At 42.2% G+C, this 13128-nt stretch overlaps 1 protein-coding gene across 1 annotated transcript; it reads right to left on the bottom strand.

Annotated features, from left to right (window-relative positions):
* Positions 1–1335: 1335 nt before the first annotated feature.
* Positions 1336–9219, bottom strand: PCARE (photoreceptor cilium actin regulator). Its single transcript, XM_072333773.1, has 2 exons — positions 5465–9219; positions 1336–1465 (listed from the first exon to the last, which is right to left on the bottom strand). The coding sequence occupies exons 1-2, from the start codon at positions 9217–9219 to the stop codon at positions 1336–1338; spliced, it is 3885 nt and encodes a 1294-aa protein (XP_072189874.1).
* Positions 9220–13128: the final 3909 nt, after the last annotated feature.

Raw genomic sequence — 13128 nt, 5'->3', positions numbered from 1 at the left:
GACGATCCAAAGCATTGATGTACTGAGTTATTTCTTTATGTTCAATACTTCACCTTAAATGCTACAATTAAGGTTTTCTTGTATGTGTAGTATAAAATGGCACTGAGTTTATGGATGGTGGTGAAGAAGGCACTATAGTACAACTCAAGAGGTGTTCAGTAACTAAAGGGGGTCCCTTGAAAAGCTTAAGGTAAGCCTTAGTTCCCCATCATGAAGGTGAACAGAAAGGGTTAAAAATTCTGTATGTAGATAAAGTGTTCATCAGCATGAAAGCTGTAGGAAAAACTAAAGCTATTCCTGTCAAAGCGGGACTAGAAATGGGTCTTTTTCTGGATCTTTTTTCTGTACTGAAGTAACATATAAAATCTGGTCAAGTTAGGTAAATTACAAAGTTGCATTTTAAGTCTGATGACAAACTAGTTCTTAGAGCAAAATCCAGTACGTTCTGAAGGTATTTTAGTGGGTGTTGTAACAGCCTATGATTAATCAGTTGTCAGTACCTCGCGTTTTCATTAGCAAGAACATGTCTAGAAATCACAGTAAATCCATTTGAACTGTGTAAACTCGAATATAAACCTCTTTCTGAGAGAAGAAGATTCTCTCTTTTTTTCTTTTAACATGTCCTTAAGTGCCTCAGGATGTTTGATTGGGCTGTTACAAAACGACTCTAATCAGGATTAAGCCTTGTATCCTGAGAACTAGAGATGATGAGATTACAAGATAATCAAAGATGCTTTAGAAGATCAAAGTCTTTTTTGAGGAAATAACATTCCTAACATCCCTTGGAGAAAAAAAAAAAGGGTTATTTTTTGCTTTAACTTGCATTTGGCCTTTTTCTCATAACTAACCCAGTGTGAAGTTGTGACTTTGCAGAAGCCATTTATATTTTGCAATAGAATTCAATTGGTTCACAACTGCTTGGGCCCTTTTGCTGTCACAGACAGCAGAGTTCAGCGCTGCCCTCTGATCCCTGCAAGGAGCTGCAAGTGCCATGAGGCCTCCCCTCAGCTCCTTTGCTCTGGGCTGAGTAAACCCAGGGGCCTGAATTTACTGCATGAAAATACTGAATTGGTTTGCCTCAGACTTTCAGAACTGGAAAGTATTTCTGTTGTTAAAAGCAAACCTTTGAATTGCAATCAGAAGGAGAAGCAGCTGGTTACCACTCTGGTATTTCCTCTGGAGGTAAAGAGTTTGGGGTTTTAACATGCAATGCCTTTGTATTGTTTTCTTATGATCAAAAAAATAGAGCGATGTTTTGGAGGCTTGGGTAAGGCTGTTTCCTCCTGCAGACCTCAGGCCTCTCTCATGCCCCTGCCTTCCTGGGTGCTTCTGCGGTCAGTCCCTCTGCAGCCCCTGGCCCACAACGTAGAGTTCCGGGTGGGAGGCAGATCTGTTGGACTCTTTGATTTCAGGGGCACAAGGGTTGCTCCAAGAGTCGCCTGCTTTTCTAGGGCTCTCGTCCATGCTGCAGAAGGAAAGATACTTAAGTTAAGAGGATAATGAATTGTTATTCTTCAAAACAACACTGATTAGACCATGTTAACCCATGAGGCACAAATGCTGCACAGTACTAGGTAACTGCCTGTCTCCTTTTGCATACATGCTTTCTATATGTGCCCTACAGACTTTTTTCTTCACAATCCCTCTTCTGTGATGCCAAACACGCTGTACTCTCTCTCCCCTTCCAAAACGTCCTTGGGAAGCAAATGTTTAAAATGTTTAACAGGGAATCAGTATGAATTTAGATTCACTTGTACACGGAGACTAATTTGAGTGAGAAGTTTTCTTCCAAACTCAGACTGTTCTGGACAAAAGGTCGTAGCTCTGTTATACATCTACATGGTTATAGGGATTTCTGAGGATGCCAGCATGGCAACGGGATATGTGCTCTGGGGGAATAAATCTGCCCCATTACAAACAGGAGAACTGAGACATAGAGTACAAGTGATGTTCCTGAGGTCACACAAGCAATCTCTAGAGGCACAGAGACTTTGTGAATCAAGAGCGACTACAGCAGAAGAGCTGGTGATGGATATCTCACTCTTGCAGGCCTTTGTTCCATCTAGCTTTAGCTAATTAAGAGTTTAAGCTAAACATAAGGAAATACCCCAGAGTTATCCAAAATCATTATTGTATTTTAAGCACATGAACTGATAAGCTGAATTAATTTTTGACTGTAGACTAGCCTTACCTTCTTATCATATCTGCTAGGACTTCAGAGATTTGAAGAGCTGGATGAAAGAGATTTGTGCTAGATTTCCAGTCACAAAACTCTAATCCAGGTTCAGATGACCCCCAGATGCAGAAGTTGCACTCAGCTACTTGCTTTGGGCCTGATTCAATGGACAAAGTCCCTTGCCAAGTCCTTCTTGAACATTATCATAATGGCAATAGCTTTTCTTCCAACTCTGGTCTACCACTTAGAAGATTAGCAGTCTAATGAAATATTATTTTAATTGCATCTGAGTTTTGTGTAATACAGGTTAACAGATTTCTATAAGCAGAACAATTGTAAATGTTATGCCTTGATAATACGCCAATAACTGTTGACCATTGTCAAATAACCAAGCATAGGAACTGGCAAATTTATCTCACTTTAATCCATCCATAGTCTGTCCAAACAGGAACTGCATGTTCTACTTTGTTTGTTCAATTAGTAGCTGCTGAACATAGAACCTGAAATCTGAAACTGAAAGTCTGGTCCAGGTACCCTAATACCAAGTACAAAAGCTATGGCTTTTATGGCTAGCGATGTTTTAAGTCCTGATGTTTCTTACAGCATAGGATGGGTGGCAGGCATACTTGGGAAAGAATCACTTTTTGCCTTCTAGAGGAGCAGTAAGCATGTGGGAGATGCAAATCTGTGTGTAGCAGTGATATCTAATGCCTGGCAATGCATCTGAATGGAAGCTGCTGCCACTTCTGTTGTTGCTGCTAAAACGCGGTAGGTGAGAATGGGGATGCTGCTGCCTGATGACTCACTGAAAGGTGTTGTTTGTACAAGCTCCTGGCAGATTATATTTAGTATTTTCCCAGAAATCGGATGTTTGACTTGGGCATGGAAAATGGAGTGAAATATTCAAGAGTCTGCACAAGCATGGGAGAAAATGGCTACACTGCCAATTTTCAAACTGCTTTACCTATACAAGTGTGATGCCACTGCAGGCTTGCCTGTCTCCCCTCCCTCCTGTAACTGAAGCATGAAGCTGCTCCTAGCATACACAAAAACTCACATGCGCAGAGGCATTGTTATACTTAGAGACGAGAGGGTGAGCAAGGAAAGAAGGAAAGGACACTGAGAGTTAGGTGGGAATGGCATGCAGTTTGAGACCAGATGCAAACGCTGCCAGAATGAAGAGTTTTAGGAATATAACATCTGTTTGATGGAGATGCTTTAAAATCTTCCTTTGTTAGCTGAGTGAATTGCAAAGCAGATGAAGCCTTGTATGGCTAATAAACCTGAAGGAGAAAGATAGATCAGTGAGGTGTTTCCTCTGGTATGGCATCTGCTATAACAGCAAGGATCAGCATCTGCACGTGGTGTGAGGTGCTCACAGCTGTGGCAGCTGCTCAGAGCTCAGTGAGGAGATGGGCAGCAGTGATGTGAGGGACTCTTGGAGCTTCTGCCATGTGCTGCTTCCTAAAATAGCCCTTCTCTGCCCATCAGCACATTTGCTGTGATATCTGTATTATGCCAAAGCAAGGTCTGTAAAAGTCAATTCTAGGTTAACTCTAAGAAAGCAAACAACAGAATGTTGAATCTTGAGTCAGCGCGTGTGGTAATGGGCTCAGCTTCCCTTGTGTTTACAGTGACATAAATTTGAGCTAACTCAATAGGGCAACGTTTGATCTCTGTTTGTATAAGCGATAAGCCGAATTTGGCTCAGGATATATTTCTTCTAAAATGACTAGAAATGGTGTATATCATAACACTAGATACCGTATTTTTCATGAAAGGGCGATGATTTTATTTACAGTGGTTTTTCTTTATATTACTCTCTGCGCTGTGACAGGCTACAATAGAGAGATACCACGCACCACTGAAGCATAAATTCGTTAACGATTTATAGTAGAGTGTTTTTAAAATTGAGCCATAAAACTCCCAGGACTTTTGTCTTACAATGTTTGACACAAAGCTGCCTTGGAAAACCATTAATTAATTCTAGTGGGCACTAGAGTAGACAAAGCTGGCTTCACACCACACATAACAGCAGAAATCCCAACAGCAACGTAGGCAACTTTCAGATGATCTTCAAATGTCAGAATATAACACAAAATTAGAATCCAGAATGCAGAACTGTTCCCTAGAAGCTTCTGTTCATTTTATTTAGCCAATTCCTCTAGTATGAGTGTGGTTCTTGTCCTTTCTTTGGGCAGGGAATGCCTATACACTTGATTTCAGTACAGTTAATTGTCTCTGCAGTCAGTGCAGGGTATGGTTGTGCATTCACAAGTGCAGTTTTATTTCCTGTTGGACCTGGTCTTGCAAGCTCTGCTCATGGGGACAATTTGTGTGATTTCAACTCTTCTGCAACTAGAGTAAAAATATTGCTTATGCCAGGAAAGCCTGCCTGGGAAGGGTCTTAATCCTCTTGTATGGCTTAAGCCTTAATGGACTCAAACATCCTAAGATGCTGCGAAACTAGAATATCAACCCTTTGTGCTTCCAGACAGCTACCCTGATCTTCAACTACTCCCAAATACTCACGTGTGTATTATAGCTTTTTTGTTTTTAAATGATAGAGATAACGTAAAGCCAAGCCCAAGTATTTTAAAGATGTCCACCAGTGGTTGCAAGCATGGAATTTCTTGTAACTAATGCTTTGATAACAATGAATTTCTGGCAGCCATGGGTGATTTCTCCACTTCAAAAACTGAGTTTGGTCTTTGGAACCACCAGACTTGGCATTAGTGCCTAGGTCTGAAAGTGTATACAACAAGCTCTAAGTTTCAGCTATAATTACAGTCAGACAGCTCTTTACCCCTCATCTGCACATTATTCTTGCCAGTTGATTTGAAATATTTTAACATAGATTTCTGTTGAGCAGTTTACTGGCTTAGAAGTTGATGCTAGTTAAGACACCCCAGCCTATTTTCTCGCAGTTACTTAATGATGTTTATAACCTGAGGGCTATTCCATAGCTTTTAAGAATTGAAGGTGGATGTTCTTAGTCCTCAGACACATAAGAGAAATTCAAACCATGAAACCAACACTGAACTTTCTCTGGTTGCAGTGTAAGGCTTAAGCAAGCTGTGCAAAGTTAACTATTCCCTTTACTCTGACAGGTATCTATGGAAATCTGGGGCAAGATGATGTTATCTTTCCCCAGCCATCTGTCACATATAGGAACAGAATACTTTACTGAGGAATCTCTTAACGACAATAAATTCCCATCAGGAGTTTATAGAGCCAACACAATACAATATTTCCGCTTTCCTGATAAAAATGTAGAAAGTTTCTTACCTTGCTTGGTTAAGAGCAGGCTCACTGGCAGCTGACACAGGAGTTGGAAGGAAGAACCGGACCCCTGGTCGACGGTCGGAGAAACTTCTCCTCACAAATGGCTGAGGACTGGCAGCGCTCAGGGACAGCTTCCTGGTTCGGGCTCCCAGCTGCTGAAAAAGCAGGCTGCTCTTTTGGGAAGGTTTTGAAGCTTCAGGCTGACTCGTGATGTCCTCTGAGGGTTTGCTGGGTGCTGGTGGAGGTCTTGCTTCAAATAAGGAAGAGGTGGCTGGGCAAAATATTGAATGTACGTTGCTGCCCTTCTTGGAAGAGGAAGGCTGGGACTCGTCCCCAGCATCCAGACCTGCTCTTGATCCTCTGTAGGAGCGAGATGGGGAGGTTGGTGGGGATGAAGTGATGGGAATTGAAGCAGAGCCTGTGTCACGGCGGGATGCTGGGGAGCCAGGTGGCCGGTATGGGCTTGATGAGCTCTGCTTATGCTCTGCAGGAGGGCTAAGCAGTTTGCGCTGGGCAGGTGGAGAGGGCAGCTTCTTCTGTGAGGGAGGGCTGGGTGCTCTGGGGCTGGTTGGGGGGCTGGGTTTCCTCTGGATGGTGGGCGAGCTGGGCAGTGGGTTGCTAAAAGCTTGCAGAGAGTGTCTGTGATGTGTTGGAGGGCTGAAAAGCCGTTTCTCAGTTGGCGGAGAAAAAGGAGGGGTTCTTGCTGGGGACACCCTCCTGGAGAACGCTGAGCCTTTTTCATTTCTCCTGAGCGAGTCAGGAGAGCCATGCTTCTGGTACGGCACTGAAGTTGTGGGTGAGTTGGCCTCCGTGCCCTCTGAGCTGTTGCTGTGTGGTTTTGAAACCCCGCTGGGATTCTGAAGAGGAATAATCTTATGTGTTTGCTTGTATAAATCTGCAGCCTCTTTTCTCTGGGTTGCTAATATCTCTTCCTGGCTAGGGATGTGCACGTTGGTAGGGTTCAACTCCAGAGAATATATCTGCAGTTTATCATCCCTTGGTTCGCTGTTCCTTAGGACTTTGTTAGCAGCCACATTGGGGCCATTGATATTTTTACTTGGTAATAAGTCAATGGATTGAAGGGAGGCCCTCATTTTTGGGGAGACTTGTGCTCTCTTAGTAGCTTGGAATTCTGTTTTGGCAGGCTTTTTGGCATCTTCTGACGAGCTTCCTTCAATTCTTGCAGTTTCTTCCCTTTCAGAGGAGTCAAAATTACTGTCTATTAGCATTTCAGGGGGTGGTGGTGGCAAGTTCTCAATGTCTTCATCTGTCTCTTCCTTTGTGTCCTTGCTTAATTCTGCAGCTGTTATAGGAGGAAAGGTATTTGGAAAGTTAGAACAGACTCCACTGTTGTTTGACAGGTTTGTGCCTTCTACTGGCGAAATGCGATGCTTAACGTTCAAAGATGCTAGGCCCCTTTGAAAGGGAATAGTGGGTGGGATGACTGGAAGTCCAAATTTTCTGATGCATTTTACTGGTCCTAAAGACCTTAAAGTTGTGGCTTTTCCAAGCTCATCAGTGGGACTGAATGTTTCAATGAGCTTTTTGACAGACTGGCGGGGGGCACAACTGCTGCCACTGAGCATTTGTGTTCCAGAAGGCTTGTTTTCTTCATTCTCTGATGATGTCTCCGGGGTGGGCACAGTAGCTTTCAAAGGCTTTGCATCTCTTTTTTCATCCGGCTGATGGGCAGGATTTTGATCAACTATGTACGAAGGGACTTTATCCTGGTTAGGCAGGATGCTGAAATTTTTTGAGAGGCATGCCTTCAGTTTGCTAGAAGACCTAGAAGTAATTTGCTCATCCTGCAAGTAACGTGTTGTTCTCAGTTTCCAAGGCTCTTTGTTGTGATCTGTCTCCTTCTTTCCATAAAATGTTTCTAGCCTTTTGCTGAGCTCCTTTTGAGTTCTCTGAAGCTCTAGGAGGGTTGGGTCCTCTGCTTGGCTTCTGAGGGACTCCTCTGACCGGGATCGTCGTTGTTTACCAAAGGTTTTCTGTCTGCCTGTTGCTGTACTGGGCCTTGCTGTTAAGATGGCTGTCCCGCTCTCATCCTCCATCCATTCTTTACGCCTAGACTTAGTTGGGACAAACTTGATTTTTTCACTGATAGCATCTTTCATCTTCAGAATCATTTCCTCTGCTTCTGCATTTTCTGTCCTTTTGATGGACTGCCTCTGTGTGTTATCAGTGACTGCAGGTGAAGACTGAGGCCTCTTTGGCAGGGCATCCTTCCCCATTTCTGATAAACTTGTGTTGTCGTCATCCTCCCCCAGGGTGCTCCCTTCATCATCATCATCATCTGAAGGAAAATCTATTGATTCACCGACTTGGAAATGTTCATGCTCTTGAGTAGAGTCAGACTGGAAGGAGTTACAGGAGTGGCTTTTGCTCAAGCTTGCATATTGTGCCACTGTGGAAATACCTTCCAGTACTCCTCCCTGACAAGAAGTTCCTTCCCTACTTTGTACAGATGAATGAACCGCATCTTTAAAATTCATTTCAAGTGCATAGTTATGAGATGTGGCTGTGCCTAGTGGCCTTCTCCCACTTTGGATATACTCCATCATTCTGGTATGCTTTTGGGACAGAAGGCCATGTGCAGAGGAATCAAAGCTTGCTTGTGCTCCAAGCTGGCTGAAAGGACTGAAGTCTTTGAGGGATTCATTGTCCACACAAATGCCACTGTCCTCAGAACAGAGAGTCCTGTCATCACCATGGAACTGAGAGTTCCCCATGGTTGAGGCTTCAAGCAGCCTTACTGTCTGAAGCAGGCGCTCATCAAACATTTGCTTTGCTTTCAGTTTTCCTTCCAAGTTGCTTGCAGCAGTCTGCAGGTAGTTGCACGTCTCCTGCAGTGCATCAGAGGTGAGAGAGGCCAGTGTTCCGTTCAGTAACTGCATTTTATTGATTGTGTATTGCAGTAGTTGTTGCAAAAGATCAGGGTGCTCCTTCAAATCGCCTTTTTCTGATGGCCATGCCAGATTCCCCCCCACATCTTTGAGAAGATTTTCCCCATCAATAGCAATTTCTTCCAAGAGCTGGTTGATTTCATCAAAGCGAAGCACGAGGAAGCTTACCATCTGTTGTAGGAAGAGCTGAGTTTGGGCAGCCTGATCAGCCATATGAAGTATTGCTTCATACTTGGAGAGGTTTGGATTTAAGTAAGCGTATGCACTCTGATGAGCCTTAACAAGCAGTTCTGGGAAATCTACCTTTTTCTCTGTCTCACAAGGGGACAAAATAGACTTTTCTTTAGTTTTGCTATGTCGACCTTGCTTTGCTGTCTTCTGATTCTTTGGCTTCTTCCCTTTCTTTAGGATTTGCTTTGCATTGCTTTCATTCTTATTATCCGAAATGAACGCTGATGCTTCTGACTCACAGGAGCTTTGCTTCCTGATCTGAATAGCCTCAGCGATATGTTTTTGAGATTCAATCAGTTTGGATATAACTTCAGCCTCTGTGGCTGTCCTCTCAATTATTTTCTCTTCCCTGGAAATGGGGACGTTGGAAGAAAACTGCAGATGATCACTCTTATCCCACTCAGATGTTTTCTCCTTGGTTTCTGTCAGGCAGTCATTCCTCTGGACCCCATATTGGTGAAGTTCATCAATACTGTAGCAAGATGAACCTTTAACTAGTAGTGGGATTCCTTTATCTGTTGGATCAATACGCAAAACACCTTTGGGCTTATTCAAAGCCTTAAGGCCACTTCTTGCAAGAGTATTAACAATCTCGCTGTGAGATGGTGTACAGCCCATCTTTTCCTTGGCTGTATTTTTGATTTAAAATCTAGATAATTATGGAAAATACAACAAAGAATCAAACTCACTGTCTCATCCCGAACTGCAGACTGGCCTTTTTCTCACGAGTTTTCCGTCACAGACTTAGTTTTGTTGAAGGTTCTTGATGTAGTTTGCCTTGAAAGCTCATGTGCTCACTGCCCAGGATCTGGTATTGCAGTCGTGCATTGTCCCACTCTATGTTTCCACACAGGTTTTCTTTTTTGATTAAAAAAAAAGAAAAAAGAAAAAAAAAAAAGTGTGAAAGCTCTGCTGGATTTAGAGCTAATGGATTAAGAGGACTTGCGTGCCTCACTTCTGTCTTGACAGATGTCCACTTCAAGTAAGACTTTAAGCTCATTAGGGTAAGCAGGCACCAGCCAGTCAGCATCCATGTTGTATTTATAAAGGCAATTTTTTTTTTGCACTACATTGGGTGGCAGGAGGACTTGGTACTTGTCCCTCCTTCTTTTCCTTGTTGCAAAACTGTAACACATAATTGAATGTAGTGATCCAAAGGAAGAAACTGTATTTTGAAGCCTTTTTGAAGGGAAACTACTTGAACATGTGCACAAATACCACCAGATATTACTTAACCAAGAAGATGACCTTGATGGAGCATATAGCAGCTGGAGAATACAGGGAGAATCAGATGGGCTAGAGGTACTTGTTATGCTTCAAGGGACTTCAGTATTTTTCAGTATTTTAAGTTGGGGGAAAAAAAAAGATAAATCTCAGGCAGAACTATCAGTTTCAGTCTTTCAATTATATGGGTCAGGACCACAAAAAAACTCTAAGGAAAAAAAGTTTTAAAAAAATAATTAAAATTACAGACCCTTTTCTGAAAACAAACAGATATTCAGACCACTTAAAAAGCCAAAACAGAATTGTTGCTTTTGTTACTTTGGCTATCACTTGCTGCATCTTTTTCTTGGGAAAACAGCCTCCAGAGTAATCTAACTCTGTAAAAGAAGTTAAAGAAGTTGGAGCAGGAAGTGGAATATTATGACGAAGCAGAAGAGACCTCATGTGCCCAAATGAAGAGTACTCAGTAGAGGAGTGATGTGGACCTGTTGGAGCACATCCAGAGCAGGGCCACAGAAGTGATCCAAGGGGTGGAACACCTCCCCTACAAGGTTAGGTTCAGAGAGCTGGGGCTGTGCAGCCTGGAGAAGGGAGGGCTCCAGGGAGACCTGAGAGCAGCCTTTATCAAAAGTGGGGCTAGGAGAAAGAAGGGGACAGGCACTTTAGCAGGAGTGTTGTGAAAGGACAAGGGGAAATGGTTTCAAACTAAGAGGGGAGGATTTAGAATGGATAATAAAGATGAAGATTTTTATGCTAAGGGTGGTGAGGCACTGGCACAGATTGCTCAGAGAGGTGATGGATGCCTTGTCCTTGGAGACATCCAATATCAGGCTGGATGGGGCTCTGAGCATCCTCATCTAACTACATGTGTCCCTGTTCATGTTGGGGGAGTTATACCAGATGACTTTTAAAGGACTCTTCCAACTCAAACTGTTCTATGACTCCATATCGTCCAAGTATTTATTTATGAAGGGCAGTACGTAGGTGAGGATGATAGTAGCACCGGGTCCCTGTTTCCCTCTTCATCACTCACGTTTGATGGATTCATCTTTTAATTTCAAAGAGTGGCTTTTCTACCAAAGTTATCACTTCCTCAGTGTCAGAAAAAACTGCAGACAAGAGTGTCTAAAGCTAATTCTGGGGAGAAGCCTACTGCTACTTCTCCAGCAATTTCTGTGTGATTGCAGGTATCTCATCTGCTTCCCCAGAATCTTTCTATACTGCCAAGCCTCTATTACATTTTCAGACTTGAATGAGCTGCTTACATGACACATTCCTTGTTCTCCTAGAAAATAATTATTTTCTGTAGCCTTGTTATTCACATTTCTTCTGTTCAATAGGAGCAGCAAACTTAACTTTGCTTTACAAGGGAGAAAGTATGCCAGTGGCTCCTAAGAAAATGTTTAAAACTCTATTGCTTTTTTTCAGGTAATTCTTCTGGGATGTATTAGTTGCACTTAATGCATGTGATGGCACAGCCATTTTCTTCAGTGCTTTTGTGGAAAACATCAGGTAATTATTTCTTGGCTCTGCTTCTTCCAAGTCATGTAGCTAATTCTCCAAATGCTTCTGCATCCCACCACCATGTGGCTTACCTACAGCGGCTGATTTATGAGGGTGATGTATTTATTACCCCACAATTAATATTAATGAATATTACTTATGCAGTTTTATTTATTTCTTTTTGAATAGAGATTCTGACTCATAGAAAACATGTTTGAACAAGGCATGTGTTTTGTCCTAATTCTGTTGCCTGCATGTCTATGCAGTGTAACTACATAATGAGCTGTCAAAATTATTAGCTTCTGTGAGAGAGAGGAAACTTTATGCCTGTTTCCAACCACATATGAAACTGTATTTGTAGTTGATGTTCTTGTTACTAAGTAAATATATGTTGTGTTGAAAGTCTGAGGTATTTAAAGCAGGAAAACAAAAGCTTTACCCCATGGAAAATGCAAAAGAAAGTGCTTTGCCTCATGACAATTTAACAAAAGAGATGGCAAGTGAAAATGGTGGTAGAAGAGAATGTTGATGAGGAGAATGACAAGCAAGTATTTTTGGCAGTCAAGTAATGAGATGAATTTGTCATCTGTTGTTTATGAGTGCTATATGTTGATTTAATTCTTGGTAGTTACCACAGTAATACTTTGGCTTACAGTGCTACAATTTACAGAACAAAAATCAAAAGGGAAATAGTTGGTCTGAGTCTATGTTGTTACTTGTGAATGTGCTGACTTGAGCCGTTTTACAAGTGCCCGTGTGAACACAGGACTATGTTTGAGGAGCATAGCCTAGGGGAGAAGCATGGTAGGATCATTAAGGATTAACAGAGACTTTCCCTTGAATGTGGATTTAGTTTAAAATGCCTTTGCTCCTTTCATACCCTTTCTTCTTCCTGTTAAAATTGGCAATATTTTCACTGCTGCTTGGTTGCATGGCACTCTTATAGGGAAGAACTTAAATATTCTTAAACCCTGCTGGATATAGCTGGTGCAGTGGATAATAAAAACCATTCTAGTCTGTAAGTGGGCCTAAAAGCACTGTAAATGCCCTACAAAAGGCAAGAACGAGGCCTGAGTCTGCATGGAGATATATGGTATTCAGCCTTCAGAGCTGTTGTCCATGTAGTAGCTGTGGGACGGACTTCAAGGTGGGATGATGGGAGAAACTGTTGATGGAAACTATGAAATTCCAGTGTGAAATAAATATTGTATGCCTAAAAATTACGGAAGCAAGAAAAAAGGATGATGGAGGACTGCTACTGAGAGGCTGCAGGATTTAAAAGAGGAATGTGCATAAATGCTCCTTTCAGGTCTTAGAAGATGAAGATTTGCATTTGTGGATAACTTCTAAGGAAAATTTTTGTTCACTGAGAGATTATGATAAGAAAACCTTCAAAGAGTGTTGGCGGTGGTGGCGTTTTCAATGCCAGCAGATTGAATATAACCAGAGAGCTGTTCATAATGTTGGTTTAGATATCACTAAACAAATAAGAAATTTACAAGTCATATTACTAGAAAATTAGAGTCACTTCCGTGGTTTGGCCTCTGTGGGGGCTGCTAACTGTTCAGGTGCCCCATGGAAGTAAAGCCAAAGTAAATGGGGCCTAACACTGCTCAAAGTCAGCAGTGGTTTTATTAGGTATGTTTACATGCGTTCACTGCTTTTGAAAGGGGTATTCTGGTCACTTGATCATAATTGCTCATTATTAAGAATCTCCCAGTATTTAAAAGACAGCTGTCAGACATTCTCTGCTGTTTTCAATGGTTAGGACAGTGCCAAAATGTGAAAGTTCGAACTAAA

Source organism: Excalfactoria chinensis, chromosome 3, assembly GCF_039878825.1.
Source record: "Excalfactoria chinensis isolate bCotChi1 chromosome 3, bCotChi1.hap2, whole genome shotgun sequence".
Classification (NCBI taxonomy): Eukaryota; Metazoa; Chordata; class Aves; order Galliformes; family Phasianidae; genus Excalfactoria; species Excalfactoria chinensis.
The sequence above is the reverse complement of the archived record's forward strand: the minus strand, read 5'-3'. Positions and strand labels throughout refer to the sequence as shown.